Raw genomic sequence first — 18,617 nt, 5'->3', positions numbered from 1 at the left:
GTGCATCGACTCCAGTTGGAAGATTTTTAATTCATTTTTCACCTGCTCATCTGTGATTCGTGACGTCTTCACGGAACACTAGACTCACTCACGGCAATGCCCCGGATGTGATTGTGTGTGCTGTGTTTCTGCAGAGAAGGAGGAGGAGATGCCTCTGCCCGTGCAGGTCTTTAACTTTCAGGTAAACTAGTGATTTAAATACATTTCTTTGCGGTTGCTCTCTCGTTGATGGCTCTCATGACATTGCTGACACTTCGTCATTCTCTTACTTACTCTACGTTTCGTTTTGAGGTCCAAACATCCGCAGCTATCCAGCTAAGCTAGCTATCATTCAGCTCAAGACAGTATGGGCCTCCCGATATCATAACGTAAAGGTAGCAAGTCATAGCTAGCTTCTTTACTGGCTACCGAATTGTTTTCAAGTTGAGCCATAGCGCGGGTCTATGTTTAATACACAAATCCTTAGAGGCGTGTTGTTGGAGCACTTGCCTTTTACTTATCTCTCCTTTTCTTGTAAAACTGTCCATTATGCATTGCAAGTTTTGTGTAGGTTTGCTGAATGATGGATTGGGTTGAGAAACTTTCTATCTTGGAGGGCTAGCTGGTTAGCATAGCATGTATAGTTCGGGTAATAAGGAGGCTAACCAGCTAACCACCTTACTAGCCAGCTCTAGATTTCAACGATTCCCAGATTCACGCTCCCATCTCATTACACTCCCATTTCATCTCGCTCCCACTAGCCAGACTAACGGTACCACCGCCATATTACGGAGCCAGTTATCTTGTTGATGTTAGTTTTTTGTTTCTAACCCTAACCTTAACCCTAACCCTAAACCTAACCCTAACCTTAACCCTAACCCTAACCCTAAACCTAAACCTAAACCTAAACCTAACCCTAAATTGCTTGTATGTGGCAGTATATGATAATACGTGAAATATAATCGGGTGGGGACCGCAAGTCCGGGAGTGATAGAAACACCGGGGACCGCACGTCCGGGAGCGAACTCCGTTGGGAGTCTCAGTCTGTATGCCGATTTCAACCCGGTGCTGATTATCTGCTGGATCCTTACATGGACGGGTGTTATCATTTTCCCATTAGGTTATATTAAATTACTAAATTTCATGGGCTGGGTTGCTGATTTGTTTATGTTGCCAAGTTACTTGTCCTCCCAATCCCATACCTTGCACAAGTTCTATGCAAGTTAGCTTATCGGATGAGGATAGCTCTCTAGCTATCATAGCTAGTCAACGTGAAATGTCAATGTGGCTTACCGCCCAACAAGACAAGCCTCTTCTTTCATTTTAAGATTGTCCAATGGCAATGAGACAGTTGTCTAAACATATCTGGCCTTTTGACAGTGAATTATTATCTGGCTCAAAGTTTAGATCTCTCCACCTACCTTGCCCAGATACAACTTGCTCACGCTGGTGTTATGTTTTGAGGTCAAGTTCAGCATTGCTCAGATCAACCATTCAATTAAGCTATAATAATAATATCATTCATGCAATTCTTTTTCCACCCTCATATTTGCTTTAACCTAATAGCTTTTTTCGCATGCTTCGTAGAGAGGACCTAGTGATGTATTTCTCTGAAACGTTTTTAGAAGCCTTTGCTTCTTATTGAAGTGTTTTTGTGTCTCTGTCTTACCCAAAACACACACACACACACACACACACACACACACACACACACACACACACACACCCTTCTACCTTCTTCACTTTGTTTCTCAACAAAACACATGATGTTATAGTTCACACAAGCAGCAGGGTTTATAACAGATAGGTACAAATGCAAAGCATATTTCACATGTTGATTTCCTCCATTCCAGGACAGTTCTGTGTCAGGGCCGGGGGTGTCCCCACTCCCAGAGCAGGTTGAGAGCAGGCTCAGTGATAGCTCGTCAGCAGCCAGTGCCTCCTCCTCCAGCTCCACGCTGTGCACGTCGCGCGGCAGCAGGTCCGACCTGCTCCTCCCGTTTACCGCGGGCGACTATGTGCTCAGCTCCAGCCTGTCGGCGTGCTCGCTGGTCCCCGAGGTAACCCAGTTATTCACAGGGAAAGCCAAGCGAGAGAGAAAAGGTGATGAAGGGAGGCAATAAAGAAATGCAATGCTGGAGTAGAGCGGGGTCGACTCGGTGCTGGAGGCGAAGAAGCAAGAAACGCCATAAAGAGTCCCCTGAATTATTTGTGCCTGACTTCCCTTCAGCTCCAGAGCGGCTCATGTAGTGCATTCATAATTCAGCAACTACAGATTTCCTTTTGTCACCCACTCTGCCAAAATGGGGTTGGAAGGGGAAGTGAGCCATAGAGCAACATGACAAATTACACGATGCTATAGAGTTTAGGATTTTAGGGGTCCAGCAGTGAATTAGATTTGACAGGGGTGAAGCAATGTTTTATAAAGGTTCTGTGAAAGCACATGATCTCAAACATATATCTCACAAATATTCCTGTTAACTGATTCGCGCTGATCTATGTTGACTTGTGAAAAATGAATGCAAGTGTAACTGGTCCTCCTCCTCTGTCTGCAGGGGTCAGTTGAACCCATGCAGATAGATGCGGACCCACAGGAAGACCAGCAGAATGCGCCGGACACCAACTATGTCGTGGAAAACCCAACTCTGGTATGTACCTTACTGTCTGCCCCAAGCTACTCCACATTCTGTGCATTAGCACCAGACAGTCACTATGGATGGGAAGCAACATTATTTCTCCCCATGCTTTGATTTACTGAAATCTGTAGTGTACACCTCATGCCGCGAATCCATCATTGGCTTTATTAGATTTCGCAGTTACTGCTTCACCCACCCAGGCTCTTTATGCAGTATTATACGAGGAAGTGATTCATATCTGTCTACCTGGTCTCTGGTGCCTAGTCTGTCCACTGTTTCCTGCAGAATTTTTGTTAGTTAAGTCAAGGTGGTGCTGGTGTGGCAGCTGGCACGATATGTGATATCATCATTGTAAAAGCTGTTACGCAGTTTCAAACGACATGATCTGAATACTCCTAAAAGTATACTTTTTTGCTGTGGCTAGTAGCAACATGCACAACACAAAATCATCTTCTCAAGGGACCTAGTCAAGATCGTACTTGTTTATTGTCAAGGTGTCCAGCTTAACAATGAAATACTTGTGGAAACCAAAGCACAGAGTTTACTTGATTTGTGTTTTCTTCTTGCAAGTCAAGGGTAAGAGGGTCGTAGGTTCGAATCCCACCCTTACTTCTCCCTGCAGCTCCATCCATGGCTGAAGTGCCATTGAGGAAGGCACCTAACCCCACATTGCTCCAGGGACTGTAACTGTCATGTAGAATAAAAGTGTCATCTAAGTGTAATGTAAAAACCTTGCTGTGTGCGTGTGTGTCTGCGTCAGGATCTGGAGCAGTACGCCTCCAGCTACAGCGGGCTGATGAGGATCGAGCGGCTGCAGTTCATCGCTGACCACTGCCCCCAGCTCCGCGTCGAGGCCCTCAAGATGGCCCTGTCCTTCGTCCAAAGAACTTTTAACGTCGACGTCTACGAGGAAATCCACCGCAAGCTCACTGAAGCCACGAGGTACAGTAGGCTGTTTCCGGCCCAGAGAAGAGGGTGGCGCTGTCCTGCATTAAAGGTTAAAAGGTTGTGATATCAGCCCTGCTGTGGCCTAACTGTAGGGCACTGGGTTACTACGCCGGTGACCCGGGTTCGATTCCGGCTCGGGTCATGTGCCGGTCCTTCCCCGTCTCTTTCTCCCCACTTGCTTCCTGTCCCATTCTTTGATATACTGTCCGTATAAAGTTGAAACTCCCCATGAATAATAAAAAGGGACAGGGACTGGAGTTCGATTCTGACCTCATGTCATTTTTCCAATCTTCCCCTAAACCCCCCTCAACATTCCTGTCAGTCTCTCACACTGTCTTCTCCAGTAAAGGTACAAAAAACCCTAAAAATATCTAGAAGGTCACAAGGGAAAGTAGAACAGAAGGTGTCCACTAACACTCATGCTGACTCTCAAGTGGTTCAGTAAGGACTATGATGTCCTGGGTGTTTATGTGTTTATTTGTGTGTTTGATGCTGCAGATGTGGGTCTATATATTTGCATTTGATCGAGGATGTGCATTGGTGTTCAGACGTTTGCTCTCTTGTCTTTATTATAGGATGACCGTATGCATCAGTAGAGAGTAGAGTAACTTTATCATGGGCTTGAACAGTGTGTGGGTTTGTTTGTTGGGGCAGCCGTGGCCTAGTGGTTAAGGAGATGGGCTTTAGATCCGAGGATTGCAGGTTCAAATCCCACCCTTACCACTCCCCACCACACTCCATGGCTGAGGTGCCCTTGAGCAAGGCACCTAACCCCACACTGCTCCAGGGACTATAACCAATACCCTGTACTTAAAAAAATAAATAACAAGTGTGTCGCTTTGAATTAAAAAAAAGCGCCAGCTAAGTGTGATGTAATGTTCGTTTGTCCGTCCAGGGAAGTGCAAGGGGTCCCCGACGCCGTCCCTGAGGGGGCAGTGGAGCCCCCGCCCCTCGACACAGCCTGGGCAGAGTCCACCAGGAAAAAGGCTCTCCTCAAGCTGGAGAAGCTCGACACCGACCTGAAGAACTACAAGGGAAATTCCATTAAGGAGAGCATCAGGTTAGGCCTCGCTCATGCGTGCACCAGATCTGGGGTGCATTTCTTGAAACCATAGTTGCTAACTGCGTTCGCTACTTTGTTGTTTGCAAAGCCATTTCCCATTGGTAACTACCCAAGTTGCTAACTGGCTAACAACTACGCATTTGAGAAATGCACCAGCTCTGTTTGTCTTGTTTTCCCCATATGTTCACTTAACACTGGATGATGTCACTTGCTGCTGCACTTGAATTGCGGCTCTGTTGCATTGCGAGATACTTTTTTGTCAAAAAGTTGAAAATTGTGTTTGTCTTCTCGACGCCTCAGTGATTTCTCTGTGGCCATTAGGGCTGTAACGATGCACTCAACTCACTTTTCGGTTTGTATCACGATTCATGACCTACGGTTCGATACACCCCACGATTACACATTTGCTAACATTATAAACTTTATGAATAAAAACTATGATAGTTAATAGGTAGAATAGGTTACAAGAGGCAACTAATCATTTAAAAAAGGTTCTATATAATAATGATGATGCTTGTAAGCACTATCACTTCATGTGGTTGTTTTCTGGGCTGATGGGTATAAAAAAAGTTAAAAGGGCGTATCACGATACTGCCTCCTTGTATCACGATACAGTATCGTGACTCTGTGTATAACGATTTCTCGGTTCGATACAATATCGTTACAGCCCTAGTGGCCATACATGATCTGTGGTAACTGCAACTCAGGTCTAACACACCCAGCATTGTAGTTTGGTGTACAGACAGGGCTCCAGACTAACTTTTTGCACTGGTTGCACTGGTGCGCCTAAACATTTTTTTTAGGTGCACCAGCACAAAATTTAGGTGCACCCAAATGTTTTCACCACCCCATACACACACGCACCTCAGCTTAAAAAAAATAAAATTAAAAATAATAACAATAGCAATAATAATAATAATATGTATTATTATTATTATTATTATTATTATTATTATTATTATTTTAAAAGACCTGGAGCCTTCCATGTGCTATAGGCTAGTCTTCCAAATGTGCTCCTTATAAAAGACATGACAGTAGGCTACCTAACACATCTTGGCTACAAGCAGGGCTCTGAATTAACACCAGCCAGTCAACCGGCCAAATGCTGGTGAAATTTCAGTTTGGCTGGTAGAAAAGACCAAATTAGTAGCCTTTTAGTCAGTATGTGTTTGACTAGTAAGATCAACATACCAGCCTTTTCTGCAATAAGGCTACGCACACGGCACAAGCACAGAGTTACAATATGAAGATAGATAGATAGATAGATAGATAGATAGATAGATAGAACACTAGGCCTAGTGCTCTCGTTCGCTCGCTCTCTCTCTCTCTCTCTCTCTCTCTCTCTCTCTCTCACGGTGCATGAACGATGCCTTGCCGACTGATAGGCAGTATGTAGCCTGCCAAAGTCGCTATCAAAAAACTCTCACAGAAGTCTCGACAGACTAGCGCGTCACCTGTTGTTTGGTCAGCTCTGCACGCGGCTGAAACGGGCAATTATCCGCGCACCCGTCTGCATTTTTGTGTGGCAATGTTTAATATCCGCTCAATCCATTTAGTTTTCCCCCGTGATTGTGACTCTCTCGCGTTTAAAATATACGCAAGTAATTTTGCTGCCGTGATTGTAACTCTCTCGTCCGTTGCAAAACTCGCCTGGTTGAGAACACAAAACTCGCTGGCACATGTGAACTCGGATAGTTGAGCGAAGTCGAACATTCTATTCTGAAACGTCGGGCTGCCTGTGAACGAGGAAGGGGGAGAAAGCTACCGGTAGGTCAGCGGAGTTGAAGGAATGACCGCATCAACACGTTTTATTGTGTGATGATGGGCCACTACGAATGACTATTCATTTTATGTCCATTAAAACGGTTGTTTGGTAATTGATTTTGTTCTACTGATGGCTGGTCACACCGGTGCGCCTAAACATATTTTTTAGGCGCACCATTGAAAAAAATGGGCGCATATGCGACCAAATTGGTCGCACTCTGGAGCCCTGACAGATGTGTGTGATTCTACTTAAGTGTCCAATAGCTTTGCACTTACACGGTGGGACGTGGGCGTGTTATTGGGTGTCTTTGTAGAATGCGTTACTGTGTGAGCACAAATGTTCTATCATGTTTTGAATGACTGTCGGAGTTTCTCAGTTTTGCCTTATCGATGTAGCTGTACATGGGTGAAGTGTGTTTCCTTGAAAAGGATGCTAGTAATTGTTTGCAGGAAATTGTTTTTGACAAAAAGTGAAAGTTGTCCGTCATTTACGTAACACTGTAGAACAATGTAACAGAAAATTGCAGAAATAGTTTTTGTCACCTCAACACCATTATTCTAATCAGTCTTTGTTGCCATGGCAATTTTGAGAGTCAGAAAAAAGCCAGATCCAGTGGCCCAAGATAATATTTTTTCTTGTTGGTTTATGTATTTCTCTGTTGAGGCTTAAAATAGACTTTGTGACTAACCATGAGGATGGAAGAAAAAAAACATGAGATGTTGTTGAGCATTCTCTTGTTGCTAGGCCATTTCATCACTCCCTCTCAGTTCTTGAAAGTGTGTAGGCATTTCCTTTGCCTACCTACACACTGGAACTTGTTTTGGTACTCCCATTCTAACTAGTATGCCAGGTTTGCAAGTTCAGTGAATCCTCACGCTGCTGTTGTGGCGCCCTTTTTTCCCATACCTGAGGTTTTCAGTCATCTTTTGAAACCTGACATGTCACATTGTTGATGTGACTGAAAACTAGGCCTCCTTGTTGAAGTGCTATACACGTTTGTTGTTAGAGGTAGCTTTTATCCTTCTGGCATTACGGCTTGGATGTGTTTTACCTTATGTAATAGGAAAAATAAAGTCAAAATTCTAATACTGTAGATACAAATAATTATAAAGGTAAAATTGTTGGTGTATTATTTGGCCTGGTTGGAAACATAGGCTGCATTTTACATTTGCTCAGAGATGCCAATTACCGTACTATAAAAATGTGTGTGTTTTTTTTTTTTTTTTTGTAAATTGATGTCTTTCTGGCCTGTGTGTGTGTTTCAGGAGGGGTCATGATGATCTGGGAGATCATTACCTTGACTGCGGAGACCTCAGCAATGCCTTGAAGTGCTACTCCCGAGCCAGAGACTACTGCACTAGCGCCAAGCATGTCATCAACATGTGTCTTAATGTTATCAAGGTACTTCACATTTATTCACTTTCAAACACTTGAAATAGACGGAATTCATTTCAAGCAGAAATGCCTGGAATAGATGTATTGTATTTGTCTCGTCTTTCACTTGTTGTCCTTTTACTCTTTTTTTCCTGTGTTTTTAGGTTAGCGTTTACCTCCAGAACTGGTCCCATGTACTTAGCTATGTAAGCAAAGCTGAATCCACTCCAGAGATTGCTGAGGTTAGTCCTACAGACATCTTCTTTTGTGCGCCATGTTAAAAAAAAGAAGACTACATTGTTCACCAGTATTTTATATTACTGTAATTCATTACATTTGTGGTATTTTTTTCTACAGCAACGAGGGGAAAGAGATAGTCAAAACCAAGCGGTCCTCACGAAACTAAAATGTGCTGCAGGTCAGTGACTTTCCGCTTTTCTATTTTTGGTCTGTGATTTCTTCTTCTTGTCATGCTACTGCGATCACAGGACCCGACACCATTAGAGAGAAAAATCATTATATTGATCCAGTTAGGCCCATTTAGTACAGAGACGAAGCTGGCTTCTTGTGTTTCCGTTCTCCGGCAATGTCTTTCTATCTCTGTCCCTCTCTTGCTCTCTGCCTACCTCACTCTCTCACGCTCTGTCTCTTCACAACAATATACTCTTTCTTTTTCTCGTGTCGTCATGTTTTTTTGTTGTTGATCTCAGTGTCTGTCTTTTTTTTCCCCTTCACACTTCCCAACACACCCTCTCTTCTCTCCTCTTGTCTTCCACAGGACTGGCAGAACTCGCTTCCAGAAAGTACAAGCCGGCAGCCAAATGCTTCCTGCAAGCCTCTTTTGACCACTGCGACTTTCCAGAGGTGTGTTGTGTTCACTCCCTGTCATAGAATGCACATTTTTCAGGTCACAATTTCAGTGAAGAAAAAACTTTTTGGGTGCAGGAACTAGCAAAGTCACATGAAAACTGATAAAAGTCTGCACACAACAGGAACTTGGTGTGCAGACTTTATTTTCATTTTTCATATCACATCAGACAACTTTGAGCATTTCAATGTACTCAAAGCAAACAGTTATAAGTTTCTTCCGGTGGCATAGACATATCTATATGACACCTATCCTCTGCTTGAAACTATAGTTGTATTGTATATCTTCTTTGCTTCGAAACGGAACTGATCCAACTTCATTGGTGAAATAGTCTAAGTGAATACCAAGCTTTCACGTCCCATAACGCAGCATGTGACTCACCATACACATGTATAGGGTGCATTCTAACGTGCGGCGTCCCGTCCTCCCTTGCTCACTTGCATGCTTGTGGCCTCGTGGTGACGTCACTGACGACAGAAGTGTGTTGTAATATCTTGCAAAGGTGCAATTCTAATGTAATTTTCTCATTTGCAATCAGTGTGGTGAATGAAGAATAGTCCCCCTAAGGTTGTTGTGACTAGGCTGACAGTGGGGAAAGTTTGGTACAGGTAAACAAATGCTGAGGCACTCAATGTTGCAATTTTTACTTTTTTTATTTGGCTACAAAAGTTAGCAGTGGGGAAAGTAAATTGGTTTCTCCACGGAGGTGGGGCGTCAGCGAAACGCGAGGCCACAAGGACAGGTCGCATGTTGGAGTCCTCCCACAGTGTCTCAGTGGTCATGCCTCAGTTCTGGGAGCAGGGTGCTACAGACTAGGGGCAGGGGGACAATGGCTTGTTGCCAAAAGTGTGACAAGGCACTGAGTCATGCACTAGGTTGCCATACCGATTGGACAGTTCCAAGTCATGCCAACATGGGTGACTATTGGATCCCTTGTTTAAAAACTGGAGGTTGTTTGGGACATTATGTCAATTGAGGGAAGGTGGAACAACAAAGGTACAAACATCCTCAAAAATGTCCCAAAATTATATGATGACTGAGCAGATATAAGTTTAAAAGAAAGGGAACATTAGGTGTCTACAGTGTATGTTAATCATTTTTATGGCGTTCGGAAATAGATCAACATGCTTCGCTGCAGCTCATGTTACACAACTCAAGCCCAGACTCCCTCTGCACTGTGTTGTCATTGGCCAGAGGCTCTGCCACTCAATTCGAATGGGTCATGAAGGCAAGAGTGGCAAAGGTGATGACGCTTAGATTTCAATGAACTGCACAAAAACATGCTGACATTGCAACACGACTCAATGCAAAGCAGTTTTGGCAAGCGAGACAAATGGCTTCTGTGGAATAAAATTTGCTCCATGTGGGAGTTTAGTGTACTCAGAGTTCCCCTCCTTTGAATGCTATTAGTGTAACCTGCATATTTTACTCTCACTCTGGAAATCTGGAGGATTGAAAGAGTATGCGAGTGAGTATCCCCTTTATTAAAAGCTAATTTTGAAAGAGTGCTTACTATAGGGCTTACTCTGTCAGGGCAGAGGAGGGCTAGCCTGGTTTCTACCAGACCTCTGTGTGTGTGTGTGTAGCTCTGGAGCCCCCTGGTAGCGCTCCAAACACACACCCAGACCTAGTAGTGGAGCTCACGAAGCTGAGCGGACCTACTGGTCGGGCAAGAGCCAGGCAAGAGGAGGGCTGTAGTTATTCCCATCAAAGGCCACCAGGGCACTGGGTCGCGTCAAGGTAGTGTGTTTTTGAACATCTGATTAGATTGTCGTGACTTATTTCATTCAACAGGCAGGCTTGTGATATTTGCATGCATTATGCTCTTTCTTTCTTTTTTTAAAAACTAAACATCCATCCCACTATTTTTCTTTCCCCTTTTCCATTTTCATGCCTACCTGTCTCACTTATTTTCTCTCTCGCTCTTTCTCTCTCTCGCGCTCGCTCTCTCCTCTGCAGCTGCTCTCCCCCAGTAATGTAGCTGTGTATGGGGGTATGTGTGCCCTGGCCACTTTTGACAGACAGGAGCTGCAGAGGAACGTCATCTCCAGCAGGTGAGTGCCTTAGGCCAGTAGATGGTGTGCCCAGTGGAGAAGTAAGTGGGCTGATATATTTTATTATATATTTATATCTTGATTGACAAATGTGCCCTTTCTCCTCTATTGTGATAAACTAACTTTATCCATTATTACAGCTAATATACAATTTATATAGTTAAATAGCATTTCATGTTGTCAGTATGCACACTCAAAGTTCATACCACTGTAAAGAGAAAAATAAGATGATCAATTTTTAAGAAACTGGGTTTGGCAACTGAAAATGCACGTAATTGTGGTATATTGTGATGTGTTTTTTTCCCATATCACCCAGCTCTAGCAGTGGGTGTTGTGTTGCCTTGCTGTTATGGATGCAAACAATGAATCAACTTAAATCTCACTTTCTAATTTTAATTTTTAGATTTAGCATTTTTTTTTTTTTTGAGAAACGCAGCTTATCAATTAACCGTCAGTCGACCAATAAGGCAATCAACTAGCAATTAATGAATGAATCGATAATTTGCATCCCTACTTGCTGTCAACAATTCCTCTGTCTGACTGCTTTCCCTGTCTGGTTGTCTTCCTCTCCACAGCTCCTTTAAATTATTTTTAGAATTGGAACCCCAGGTCCGGGATATTATCTTCAAGTTTTACGAGTCAAAATATGCATCATGTTTGAAGATGCTGGACGAGATGAAGGTGAGTGCGTGCGTGCGTGCGTGCGTGCGTGCGTGCGTGCGCGTGCGTGTGAGCAAAGTAGTCATAAGTTGCCTAACCTCTGCTGTTGGTTGAATCCAACCCAGTGTCAACTCAGTCCAGCGCTACTAAGACAATCATGCCTCTTAATGCCCACTTGTTTATGTTCCTGTAGGTGTGTTGATATTATTTGTGTTCATTCATGCATGCTTTTGGGTCGATGGCGTATGTAGGTTGCATAGACCACATTCTGACCAATGTTAGTGACCGGACTTGACCAGACTTAATAGACGAAAATAGTGGTTTGTTTGCGTACATGCATATCGATGTATTCTGTGTGAATGTGCGTGTGTGTGTGTCCTAGCACTTCAAAAAAGTGTGTGTGCGTGCGTGCCTGTCAGGGCTTGACGTTAGGGATGCACAATCTGAAAAATGTCGGCCGATATTGATATTGCGGTTTTGGCCAATAACCGATACCAATGTTTTTTTTTTTTTTTTTTTAAAGAGATAACATTTAATACAGACTGACAATTATGCAAACAAACTGAATTTTTGAATGTCCTCTTATTTCCAAAAATTTTAACTCCCTGTGATAAAATAAGATAAAAAATGGAGACAAACTAGAAGACAAACAATGAAAGTCACAGTCAAGTCCAATCTTTTAGAACCGTAACATATATAAAAAAAACATCGCCGGTAACATCGGCCCAGTTTTACCCATCAGACCGATGTCCGATGTGTTGAGAAATGTCAAATATCGGCCGATACCGATACATCTGGTTATACCTGCCCAATTGGCCTACTTGGGATGGCCGTCTGCGGGTAAAAACCGGAAAAAACCTCCATTTGCTGGGTTTTTCTGCAGTTTTATGCCCATAGAAATCGGTGCAATTTTTTAAAAATTGTGCAGAATTTAGCGCCTCTTGGCGGTTTTGGAGCACCTTTTGGGCGGGATTTGATCAGACACATCTGGCAACACTGGTTGGGCTTGGAAGGGGGGAGGTGGGAGGTGGGTGTTTGGGGGCCCACATGGCACTAGTAATGGTGTGTAATGAATGTTACCACCCTCTGTGTTTTGGCAGGATAACCTTCTGTTAGACATGTACCTGGCTCCCCACGTAAGAACACTGTACACGCAAATCAGGAACAGAGCCCTTATACAGGTAAGGACACACACACACACACCACACATGCCACACACACCAGTCAGCCTTTGTGCCAGTACACTGGTTTCATCATTTTTTTCAGACCAATGAATTGAATGATTGAATTTCATTATTTATTGCAGACTGTGCGGCAATCACTATTGGACTGTCTGCTTCTATACCCGTCTTGATAATGGTGTTTAGTTTTGTTGAGAAATGGTATTTAGCGATTTTATGTCCTTCAGTGCAGACGTGTTGGATGGAATGACTGGTGGTATAGTTGGCAGTCATTGGCTTCAACTTCCTATGATGAGCTAGTGGTGCTGGTTTGCTTTGTAGTTTTTTTTGTAGTGAAGTGTTCACATTTGTCATGCGTTTACATGGGACCAAAACACAGCCAAATCTGACCGTCTCCCTGCTTGGTCCTCCTCCTCTCCCGCAGTACTTTAGCCCGTATGTCTCGGCCGACATGAACAAGATGGCGGTGGCCTTCAACACCACAGTGGCCGCGCTGGAGGACGAGCTCACCCAGCTCATCCTGGAGGGCCTCATCAACGCACGCATAGACTCCCACAGCAAGGTACACACACACACATGCACGCACGCGCACACACGCGCACACACACCCCTCTTCCTGGAGGGCCTCATCAACGCGCACACAGACTCCCACAGCAAGATAGAGACACACACACACACACACACACACACACACACACACACAGCTCATCCTGGAGGGCCTCATCAACGCACACATGGACTCCCACAGTAAGGTAGAGACAGACACTCACACAGACACACACACAGACAGACACACGCCTGCACGATTTTAAAGAATATATAATGGTAATTGTTTGGATCAAAATCACAGTTATTAATCATTAATCAATATTAATCATGTTCAACAACAATAAACAACTGATACTGCTCTGTTGTTTGCTTTTAGAAAACAAAATTTAAAACCGGCAAAAAGGCAGCCAGCTTTAATACCTCTTGTTATATTCATATCTGTCTCTGTCTGTCCGTAGATCCTTTATGGAAAGACATAGCGTTTATAAAGGTCCTAGCTGGTGCCAATAAAACATTTAGAAGCATGTGTACCTTAATTATTTCAGCAGTTTTGTGTTTTTGGTTCAACACTTGCACGTGTGGAACGTGTGCATATTCTCTTGATAAATCCACTACTTCTGAGACCTGTTCTTTTTCACTTTTATAAATCAATTAATTTAAAACCACCTAAGAAGCAGGCACATACCTGCTTTAATACATCTCTTTTGGATGTATGTCCAGGGCTGTACATTAAGACCAATTGGTCGCATATTGAGCCTAAAATTTTGACTGTGCGAGAAAGAAAAATAAAACGGGCGCACCTGTACGAGTATGCATTCAACCCTTTCATTCGCATTTTGCTTCTGAGTTCGAGTGCATGATTGTGAGAGCTGCTCATTTTTTCCACAGCCTGTCTGATAGACAGCATCAAACTCCATTGGGAACGCACTTCAAAAAAGACGGTCAATGTTGCTTGAATTCCGTGTTGGCTAAGATTGAGCCATCTCTGCTCCCGTAGCTCAGAAGAAAAAAAACAGAATCGCTTCGCACAGATCCCTGGTGGCAACAGTTACAAAGCGCGCATGCCTCATCTCCCAGTCGGATGTTCTGTGCCAACAATTCTTACAGCTTTTCGAAATGGACTGCTGTTTAAAACGTTCAAATGCGGGAGTTTGCATTGCTAACAGGAAACCTCTTGGATCCGATAGTGAAATAGCCACTCGGTTTGCTAACTCATGTGGTTTAATGAAATAGCCACTCGGTTTGCTAACTCATGTGGTTTAAAGGACGTCGTTGTTTGAGCTGTTTTGGCGTTTCCCAAACCGCTGTCTTCGCAATGACTTCGCCAAAAAATGCAATCGCAATCAAAGTAATCAAGTCAAAATATAGTTCGAGGAGCATTCACAAGTAGTGTGCAGTGCGCGCAAATTTAAAGTCTAGTTGGTCCAGTAGCTACCGGTGCTGTAGGCCAGTGTTTCCCAACCTTTTTTGACTCGCGTACCCCCTAAGCATCTTAGTTGTGCCATGAGTACCCCCTAATTCATTTTCTATATCATTTTCTCAGTCCTGATGTGGCTGCTCCATACATTTGTTATAATAATAACACTTTTCCAAGTACCCCCTGCAATGTGCTCGCGTACCCCTAGTGGTACACGTACCCCTGGTTGGGAAACACTGCTGTAGGCTATCAAAAAGAGCAGCCAACACAGTGAGATAATTTTGCTGCTCCCAGTTTCATTTCACACCGTTCCAACCCATGCGTTTGAGGAAACAAAAACTAGGCTATAATAAAGCCCGTTGGATTAACGTGTTGTAGGCTATGTTTAAGATTTAGTCAATCTAGTTCAGTAAGCATGTGATTTACATGCTTTTAATCACAAAGTTATAGCCTAATGCTAATAATAACAATAATAATGATAATATGCCTAATAATAATAGTAATAGTAATGGGAACTGTGATTTATGGCATATAGCAGTGGTTCCCAACACTTTTTGCACTGGGACCATTTTATCCTGAACTTTTGGGGACCACATTTTTTTCACAACCAAAACCATGACTGAGCAAACTTGCTGGCTATAAAAAAAACAGTGGATATTTCTGACAGTATAAGCAGAGAGAGTAGAGATAGAGAGTATAGAATATCTCTGGTATAAGACTACAATAGCTATGGATTGTTAATTAGTGATATTTATTGGTATTTTTTATTTCACACCTAGACATTTCAGGGGAGCCCATTGGAATTCCAGGTGACCCCATACCCCAGTGTTGGAAAAAAAACACTGACATATAGCCTAGGCCATTGTGCATGAAGATGAAGAAACAAGCAATGAGCACAATAAGCACAGTATTTTACATAAACCCCCCCCAATAACAAAAGTGTCACGACATTTTTAGAGTGCTCCTAAATTTGTATCTGTGCTCCTAAAGTTTTATCCGTGCTCCTAAATTTTTTCATTTAGGAGCACCTGTGCTCCTAGTGAAAAAGCTTAACGTACAGCCCTGTGTATGTCCTGTCTGTCTGTTTTTATTTTATTTTTTGTTCATTTTACCTTTATTTAACCAGGGAACAAAATCACATTGAGAATCAAATTCTCTTTTTCAAGTGAGCCCTGGCCAAGGCGGCAGCACACATTACATTGTTACAGACAGGACACAGACAAAACAGAAAAGATTAAAATGGTCTGTCTGTCTGTCTGTCTGTCTGTCTGTCTGTCTGTCTGTCTGTTTCTCTGTTTCTCTGTCTTCTAGATCCTTTACGCCCGAGACGTGGATCAGAGAAGCACAACGTTTGAGAAGTCGCTGCAGATGGGCAAGGAGTTCCAGAGACGAGCCAAAGCCATGATCCTGAGGGCAGCCGTGCTGCGTAACCAGATACACGTCAAGGTAACAGGCTCTCCAGGGTAATGTGTCCTCGCTCTGCTCTCCTCTCCTTCTCTTATCTCATCTCATCCCATTGCCACTCCTCTCGTCTCATCCACTCCCATCCCATCTCTACTCCTGTCCTCCTCCTCTTCCTCCTCTCATTCCCTCTCCTCTCCTCCTCTTATCTCATCTCATCCCATTGCCACTCCTCTCGTCTCATCCACTCCCATCCCATCTCTACTCCAGTCCTCCTCCTCTTCCTCCTCTCATTCCCTCTCCTCTCCTCCTCTTATCTCATCTCATCCCATTGCCACTCCTCTCGTCTCATCCACTCCCATCCCATCTCTACTCCTGTCCTCCTCCTCCTCCTCATCTCATTTCCTCTCCTCTCCTCCTCTTATCTCATCTCATCCCATTGCCACTCCTCTCGTCTCATCCACTCCCATCCCATCTCTACTCCTGTCCTCCTCCTCCTCCTCATCTCATTCCCTCTCCTCTCCTCCTCTTATCTCATCTCATCCCATTGCCTGTCCTCTCATCTCATCCACTCCCATCCCATCTCTACTCCTGTCCTCCTCCTCCCCCTCATTCCCTCTCCTCTCCTCTCCTCTCATCTCATCCCATTGGCACTCCTCTCATCTCATCCACTCCCACCCGATCTCCCAACTCCTGTCTATCTCCTCCTCCTCTCATTCCCTCTCCTCCTCCTCCTCCTCCTCCTCCTCCTCCTCTCATCTCAACCCATCACCACTCCTCTCCTCCTGCTCTCATTTCATCCACTCCCATCCCATCTCTACTGTCCTCCTCTCATCCCATCCCACCTCCTCTCATCCCACCCCACCTCCCCTCCTCTCCTCTCCTCTCCTCCCTGACCTCCATCTCAGACCCAGCACTCCATCTCAGACCCAACCCTCATTCGGGCAGCCACTCCCCTCCACAACACCTCAGTGTAAACCTTTAGATGCCCAACTACCATTTTGTGGCCTTAGCTGCATATTCACTTCTGCAACACGCCCCGTCTTTTTGTCTGCAGTTCCTTTGGTGCTTCGGTGTGCTCGCTTTTTGAGAAACCCACTCTGGGCTTAGGTACTGGGCTGCCTTCTACTATGTTTAATAGCGAGGAGTGCTCGCCTGTTTTTGTACCTTCAACAAAAATAATGGATTTTTTTTTAATGTGAAGAGAGGTAGTTTGCACATTTGCACATAATTTGAGTTACTGCCATTGTTGGTATAATGGATAGAGAATATTCTTTTGTGGTCCACTGTTTTGACCATTTATTATTAATTTAGTTTCGTATCCCACAGACGGTGAACATTCATTAGTATGGGACATAACCGTAATGGCTTATTCACATGTACTTCCCTTCCTGGTTGTCATGTTTATAAATGCAACTCCATCCCATGGCCAGTCTCTCCTTACCCATGGTCCCTTTTTTTAGATCCAGTCATCATGCCATGAACTATCAGTTCAGTTAAATGATTTTGCCTGTCTATAGGACTACTCTACATCTATTCTTACTGCTCAAAAGACTCCCCATCACTCCATCCTTCATTTATGGTCATCTGTCATCTTCTCCTTCTCTTCCTCCTCCTCCTCATCTTTGTCATCTTCCTCTTCATCCCCCTATCCCTTCACCTCTTCCCATCATCTCCCCATATTTTCACTCTAATGCATGCCTCTAAAACACTTAACAAATGTGATTGTTCTGTACAGAAAGCATATTTGTAGACTGCTAATGGTCCTGTTTTCTTTAAAATGTAAACTTGATTGAAAGACCTAGTATTTATGAACAGTGTAGTAGTAGTAGTGGTGTTAACTCTGGTCCTACATGATCATCCATCTCCCTTCGTCATCTCATCAGCATGCTCTCCTCCCTTTAAAAAAATGAAATGAATAAAAAGATGAAGAACTGCATGTTTGTTTTATGTGTGCCTTTTTATGAGACGCTTCTCACGGAGCTCCCCACCACTCTCTTTTTCTCTCCTCTTCTCTTGTCCTCTTCTTCATCTCGTCTCGTCTCCAGTCCCCTCCAAGAGAAGGCAGCCAAGGGGAACTCACACCCGCCAACAGCCAAACACGAATGAGCACCAACATGTAAAGGACTGGACTCAACCCAACCCGAACCGAGCGGACGGACGAAGGCTTCTCCACGGAAACGTTAGACGGAGGAAGGCGGAGAGGGGGGTGCACCACGCTACGCATCATCGCCCCCCTACCTCTCTCCCTCTTTCACTATAGAAAACATTTAAAAACAAAACAAACAAAAAAACGGTTTTCCCTGCTGAAGAGGAGAGAAAACCCCCACAATCTTAAAGACTTACAGTTGGGGAAGATGTCTGTTGTCAGTTATCAGTGACAAGCACACCCTGTTGCTCAATAGGAAATGGAATATTAAAAAAATAACAATAAAAATGGAAAAACTAGAAAAATGGAGAAAAAAAGAAGAAATTGCGGCACTTATTGCTGTACTGGCCTGTTGTTCTTTGTAACAGACGCACTTTCCTCTGTCTTGTGACAAAACCTTGATTACACATTGAAAAACCTCATCACAAAAACATGCTTTTAAAATAAATATACATTCAAAAAGATTTGTCAGCAGCTAGGTCCTTTTTCCTTTGCTTTAGTCGGTGGTTGATCCATTTACCCATGGCTGCCTGTTAACAAACAATTTCCCTTAATGGTCACAGGGATATGTCC

At 43.8% G+C, this 18,617-nt stretch overlaps 1 protein-coding gene across 4 annotated transcripts; it reads left to right on the top strand.

Moving 5' to 3' along the window:
- Positions 1-71: 71 nt before the first annotated feature.
- Positions 72-18,508, top strand: gps1 (G protein pathway suppressor 1). Of its 4 annotated transcripts, none has more exons than XM_063188611.1 (15): positions 93-181; positions 1,833-2,039; positions 2,535-2,627; positions 3,376-3,557; positions 4,459-4,623; positions 7,657-7,792; positions 7,930-8,007; positions 8,123-8,183; positions 8,544-8,629; positions 10,593-10,687; positions 11,263-11,368; positions 12,448-12,528; positions 12,953-13,090; positions 15,806-15,957; positions 17,944-18,508. In XM_063188611.1, the coding sequence occupies exons 1-15, from the start codon at positions 149-151 to the stop codon at positions 18,002-18,004; spliced, it is 1,674 nt and encodes a 557-aa protein (XP_063044681.1). In that variant the 5' UTR covers positions 93-148; the 3' UTR covers positions 18,005-18,508. The 4 variants fall into 4 exon arrangements, with proteins under 4 accessions (XP_063044705.1, XP_063044696.1, XP_063044681.1 ...); XM_063188619.1 differs by having other exon boundaries at positions 94-181; positions 15,806-15,940; XM_063188635.1 differs by lacking the exon at positions 1,833-2,039 and having other exon boundaries at positions 72-181; positions 15,806-15,940.
- The last annotated feature ends 109 nt before the right edge of the window (positions 18,509-18,617 follow it).

This window comes from Engraulis encrasicolus, chromosome 2 (assembly GCF_034702125.1).
Source record: "Engraulis encrasicolus isolate BLACKSEA-1 chromosome 2, IST_EnEncr_1.0, whole genome shotgun sequence".
In the NCBI taxonomy this organism is placed as follows: Eukaryota; Metazoa; Chordata; class Actinopteri; order Clupeiformes; family Engraulidae; genus Engraulis; species Engraulis encrasicolus.
Note: the sequence above shows the minus strand (reverse complement) of the source record. Positions and strands in the feature narration are given on the sequence as shown.